The 6373-nt window shown below is 43.1% G+C and overlaps 1 protein-coding gene across 1 annotated transcript; it reads left to right on the top strand.

Moving 5' to 3' along the window:
* Positions 1 to 142: 142 nt before the first annotated feature.
* On the top strand, positions 143 to 6029 carry LOC135530023 (kinesin-like protein KIF20B; the record flags this gene model as incomplete). Its single annotated transcript, XM_064958408.1, has 11 exons — positions 143 to 557; positions 861 to 1000; positions 1336 to 1459; positions 1744 to 1945; positions 2734 to 2795; positions 2953 to 3072; positions 3331 to 3484; positions 4159 to 4702; positions 5039 to 5177; positions 5770 to 5892; positions 5981 to 6029. Coding segments are annotated over 11 exons (2072 nt in total), but the record flags the coding sequence as incomplete, so codon positions are not given.
* Positions 6030 to 6373: the final 344 nt, after the last annotated feature.

Raw genomic sequence — 6373 nt, 5'->3', positions numbered from 1 at the left:
AAAAAAAGAGGACCACAGTGGAAATAAGTCAAACTTCTTATTCTGCCAGTCACGTTTTTCGACGTACTGGATGTATAGATCATATTATTATTTACATTTTTGTCACTGTGACAGATGTAATCAATCAAACCCTTGTTGCTAGGCTACCACAGCACGTCCCCTTCAGGGAGAGCAAGCTGACCCACTACCTTCAGGGTTTCTTCTGTGGCCGGGGCAAAGCCTGCATGATAGTCAACGTCAACCAGTGTTCCTCCATGTACGACGAGACGCTCAGCGTGCTCAAGTTCTCCGCCGTGGCTCAGAAGGTGGTGGTGCTGACCACCAAGACCGTCCCCCATCTCGCCACCAAGAGGTCGGCCCGGGAACTGTCCATGATCATCAACAACGCAGACAGGAAGTACCTGTTGGGTCAGAAGAGAAGGAGCTCCCTGGTTGGCTGGGAGACCAGTCTGGAGGACGTGCAGGAGCATGACGACACGGACGAGGAGAGCGTGATGGAGACCATGCAGGAAGTGGACAATGATGAAAAGGTTCTCATCAATAAAGACACTTATGAGGTAAGTCTCTCCCCTCAACTACTTCTGTGGCCATTTTTAGTTGATCCTTACACAAAAATTCCAATAAGCTCACCAATGCTAAAAGAAAACTACATTTCCAGGCCCTGATTTGATGAGATATTTGAGGAAGATTTAGCCCTGTTAGTAGTAAATGGACCAGAGTTTCACTCATCGGGTGAAATGGTCAAAACTCTGGGGCCTTAATTAATATCAAATTCATCTCCTGATTAACCTCGAACTAAAGTGTCACGTAATGCTCAATGACGTCTGTCCACAAGAGGTAAATGTCTGTCAACCCTTCAGAGCCAGCTCCTCCAGTTGACGGAGCTCCGGGAACAGCTCCAGAAAGAGAGGTCTGAAAACATTGCTTTGGAATCCCGGATCCGTGACGAGGTCACCAAGGAGTTCTCGGAGTTCTTCTCTGAAATGCAGACCGATTCCAAGTGAGTCCTTCTGTGCCTCGTTTCAATCATTTATTTTTGGTTGCTTAAAAAAAAACATTTTTGGGGTTTGAGTTTTTCTACCAACTGAGGCACTCAACACTTTACATAGTAGCTTTTTAAAGGTAAATGTTTTTTATATCTTTTGATACATAACTGAACAAGATCTAGCTATAATATTTGGGGTGGCAGTTAGTGTAGAATCTGTCGTTCTGCCCCTGAACAGGCAGTTAACCCACTGTTCCTAGGCCGTCATTGAAAATAAGAATTTATTCTTAACTGACTTGCTTAGTTAGATAAATAAAAGGTTTAAAAAAATCTATCTCTGTGTCTTACAGGGAGCGTCTGGCCAAAGAGGAGAAGAATGTCGAGGAGAGAGCAGAGAAGCGTCTAGAGATCCTGAGAAATCATGTGACCATTAACACCAGTCAAGAGGAGTTGGACAGAGTAGCGCGAGCCACAGTAATGCATCCTGCCTAGATGTGTTGGACATTAACGGTGTCAACCTTCATTTTGTCTTACGTCCTTTACCTTTGTGTTCAAACTGCGTTGAAAAAAGAAAACCTACCTCGTCTTTTTTTACTAGTGCTGTCTTTGCGGATGGCTACTTTATTGAGGAATAATGTATTTACTATGAGAGCGGTATGTGCTTGTGTCACCGAGCTATCTTAAGATGAATGCACTAATTGTAAGTGTCTCTGGATAATAGCATCTCCAAAATGACTCGTATGTCTTCTCTGTTGTAGGAGGACAGCTCGCCATTGGGAGAGATGTTTGACTCCATGTGCAGTGACCTGGCGGGCATAAAGAAGGCGGCTTTGGAGGCCAAGACGTGTCTGGTGGTCACCCAACCCAGTGGCGAAACCATCTCCAATCTGGAAAAGACCGTGGATGATCTCTCGGCGCTGCTGAACCAAGCCCGGGAGCAGCTCACTGTCAAAACCAATGGTAGCCAACTGACAACCAGTTGCCTCATTTTAAAATTGTGGGTTTTTTTTTTATAGTCCAGTGTTTCTTCATCGTGGTCGTCGGGACCCACAAGGGTTCACATAAAAAAATGTTGACACCAAAATGTTTACACCTATTTACAATAAAGCCGTGTTCATAGGCAAGTGGGACGGTTGTATTTATCACATACAACTTGGGGGAAAATCCACTTGAATGGCCCTCCAACTGGTAAGACCTAGTGGGGAAACTATGCTTCATCCCTGAGCTCTGTCTTCTCACACATGCTGACCTTTGACATCACCTACTAAGAAAATTACCTTGGTAACAGCATTTTTAAATGCAACAACAAAACATCTGGGGGGGGGGAATTAGCTTTAACTCCTAATTTGTTTTATAAACATGATCGTTGTACTTTTAGTTGATGGTTGACGCAGCTTGTTGGCCATTTAGCCAATCGGCTTTCAATAAGTTCAGATCATTACCACTTTCCCACTTGGTTAAGAACGCTTGAACAGTTGAATATTTGAATGTGGTGTGTAATGCTAAGGGAAGAACTAACATGTGACACCCCTTTTGTTTCCACCGGGAACCGGATTATGAAACACTGGTGTAGCCTACCTCTTTCACATATGCTGTGTCTCTTTCAGCAATAACCTGTTAATCACCTGTCTTCACTATCAAGTACTGCTCCAGATCGGGTTGACTGATCCCATAACAGTGGCTGCGATGGAACGCACACAATGTTTCCCTTCAATTGAGTAGTCGGTGTCTTCTGTTTTAAATTTCAGAACTAGAACATTATTGCAAACAAGCGCGGCAATCGAACGAACAGCTTGAAGAGGCGAGAAAGGTATTGTGCAATTTGTTTTTGGTTCTTTTCCAGCAATGGGACTTATTGTTTTGGGTTGTCTGTTCTACATAAACCAAATTCCGCTAGGTTTTTAGTTCACGGTTAACAGAGTAGTTCTGACTTTTTTTTTTTTTTTGTCTTGTTTTTCTCTTTTTAGACTCTTGAGTCTCAGGAGCTGAAATTCTCCCACTTCCTGGAGATGTGTCACGAGAAGGATGAGATGATCACCACGCTTCAGAACACCGTAGACCAACAGGCCCAAGCCGCCATCAAGAGTGTATGTAGATGTTTGTTAAAGTGGCGCTTAGATCTGACGAGCTAATAGACATCCGCCTGTTTCATACTTAGTCTTTCTCCTTTACATCTCCCATTTTATACTGACCTGGTGCCTATTTCCCATCCTTATGTCACATAAACGTTCATATCCAAAATGGGCTTTTTATATATTTTTAATATACTTTTTTTTTTTGTTATTCCAGCTTGAGTAGGCCGTGCTTGACCTCTTTTTAACATTTGTTGGGTTTTTCTTTGGCAGAAGGCTACATTTGACGGCATCGAAAATGAGATCCTGCAACTGAAGAGCAGCTGCTCTTGCTCCAGAGGGGAGAGGCCCAGCTCTCGCGCAGAGAGCCGCAAACGGCTGGTGGACCACCAGGCCAACCTGGAGGACCAGCCCCCCAGCAAGAAAGGTACAGGGTGGGTTCCGAGCACTGCCGGGAAGCCCCTCCCACCGTTTGTTGGGGTGAGAGCAAGGGGTAGAGAGAACACAGCCAACGGTCGCAGAAACATCCGCTTCAAGAGGCGACTGTCTGCGCTCAAGAACTAATGCTGCCCAAAGTCTGACACTTCGCCATGTTTTTCCTGTGCATCCATGTTTGTGTTCCCCATTTCTGGCTTGATGGTTTTTTTAAGTGGTTGTATTCCCATATGATTTTGATTATAAATAAAGTTTTTGTTGTTTGCTGTGCTCAGATATTTTCCAAACGTTGTATAGCGTTGGTAGGACTTATTGTTGTCTCATTGGTGGAGAGACACCACTTCATATCCTGGGAAATGGTCTTCACTAACCAGACACTCGCTATATGGACATGGTTATTAAAAGACTGATTTAAAAAAAAAAAAAAAATTTACATTGTTTGCTTACCAAAATTGCAACGTGTCCAGTTGTTTTGATATTTAACAAACTGTCCTAATCTCATTCCACTGGCTAATACTTAAGGAGCACACTAAATGTAGTTTGACACTGAGCATCAAGTCAGCATAAAATAAAATCCCCACCGTACCTCAGAAGCTTTGCGTCACCTTTACATTTAAGTCATTTAGCTTTCAAAGATAATTCAACAAGTGTCCATGTCTTTGTTAGGGTTCCTGGGGAGAGGAGAGGCGGAGATGGACAGATTGCGCAGGGAGCTGGTGGAGGTACAAAAGGACAGTGGGCTTCTCCGTGACAAGCTGACGGAACAGAAAAGAGAATTCCCAAAGACCCTAGAGGAGAGTGAGAAAAGGCCAGAAATGGAGGCTAAAGCCATGCACCACAGTGAGAACTCTGTAGCTGAGGTCGTGACCTTGAAGGGAAAGATGGCTGCACAGGAGGAGAAGCAGTGCACCCACCAAACGGAGAGGGAGGCGGTCGTAACCGTGTCCCAGTCGTATAACGATGAACTCATGTCCCAAACAGAGAGAGTGGCAGAGTTGGAGAAGACGCTGTTTGAGAAGGAGGCACAGGTGTCAGGCCTGCAGAGGAGCCTGAGGGAGGCGCAGGAGATACGGGAGGATGAGGAGACCGCTACGGTGCAGGAGGCTCGTAAGAGGGAGGTGGAGAGGAGGCGGGAGTTGCTGGCTGTGGCTGAAGAGGCCATCACTCAGAAGAACGCTGAGCTGGAGAGGAGAGAGCAGGTCATCACCAGGTTAGTGGGTTGGCTGGTACCTTTCACTCTGGCTACTGGGGAGGCCTACGTGCCAATCCCGAATCATAACCTACGCCCTATGCACGTGTGGCAATCCGAGAGGATTTGATTGGTATAAGCAATATGGTGAAACATCTGCCTAGCCTATCAGGGAACAAGGTGGAGCTATTACAAGATTGATTACGCTTGTCCTCTCATACCTCCACGAGTGTGTAGTGCACAGGGGCCGATTTGAGATTGGCCTAAATGTTTCTTCCTTTCTCCTGCTCCTCCTTACTGGTAAACCTCTCTAATGTAGGTGCTGTTTGAGTTTACCTCTTGTGTTCATGACCACAGATTGAAGGAGACGGCTAAACTTGACTCCGACAAAGTGAAGAGTTTGAGGCTGGACCTTGAGAGGAAAGACGACGACACTTCTGATCTCAAAGAGAAGCTGTCCGACTCTAAAAGCCAGATCCAGCAAGTTCAAATAGAGGTAAAAGCTGATCTGATATTTATTTATGCAACATATACTATCATAGTAGGTCCATAATTACAATCCCTAATAACATCAATCACTATTCAAAACATATGAATCTCTATTAATAACGTGTGAATCACTAATAACGTGTGAATCATTAATAACGTATGAATAACTAATAATGTATGAATCACTACTAATAACGTATGAATCATTATTAATAATGTATGAATCACTTTTTTTTAAACTAATGAACCACTATACTAACTTTTCTCTCCCTATAATAACGTATGAATCACTAATAACGTATGAATCACTATTAATAACGTATGAATCACTTTCTAAAAACGAATGAACCACTTTTTAAAAACGTATGAATCACTATTAATAATGTATGAATCACTATTAATAACGTATGAATCACTATTAATAATGTATGAATCCCTATTAATAATGTATGAATCACTATTAATAATGTATGAACCACTGTACTAACTTATCTCTCCCTATAATAATGTATGGATCACTATAATAATGTATGAATCACTATTAATAACGTTTCAATCACTATTAATAACACATCGCCCCTTTTGTTTTCCTACCCAAGATCATCTCCATACGAGAAGAGGCGAAATCTCTCAAAGTTAAACTGCAGGACTTGGAGAAAGTGAAGAAACGGCAGCAGGCAGACTTGGCCAATAAAGACAGGACCATACAGCAACTGAAAACGGTATGTTGTTTAAATCTCGGTTACTCTTGGTTGTTTTACTTTGAATGTGTCCTTGTTGTTGACTGGAGTTTGATCTGTCTCTTTCCAGGAACATTCTGCTGACGAGAACCTCAAGCTCAATCCGAACGCCTGTAAAGGTACGTAAAGCCTGTTGATCCATACGGTTCTGCTCTGTATTTCTCTGTGCCGTACATAGGCTGTGTTCTTGCCTACTACTTAGTAAAATGACATACTGTGTATTTATTGTCCTACATACTCTCTTGGAACACACTGTTTAGTTCAAATGTATGCAGTAAGCAAGAAATATCAACATACTAGACTCCCCCCATACTGAGAATGTGTAATCTAATACAATACTCACCCATACTGAGATTGTGTAATCTAATACAATACTCACCCATACTGAGAATGTATTATCTAATACTAGACTCCCCACACTGAGAAAGTGTAATCTAAGGCGTTGTTTCCGCCTTCCGTTCGT

Source organism: Oncorhynchus masou, unplaced genomic scaffold, assembly GCF_036934945.1.
Source record: "Oncorhynchus masou masou isolate Uvic2021 unplaced genomic scaffold, UVic_Omas_1.1 unplaced_scaffold_12369, whole genome shotgun sequence".
Taxonomy (NCBI): domain Eukaryota; kingdom Metazoa; phylum Chordata; class Actinopteri; order Salmoniformes; family Salmonidae; genus Oncorhynchus; species Oncorhynchus masou.
Note: the sequence above shows the minus strand (reverse complement) of the source record. Positions and strands in the feature narration are given on the sequence as shown.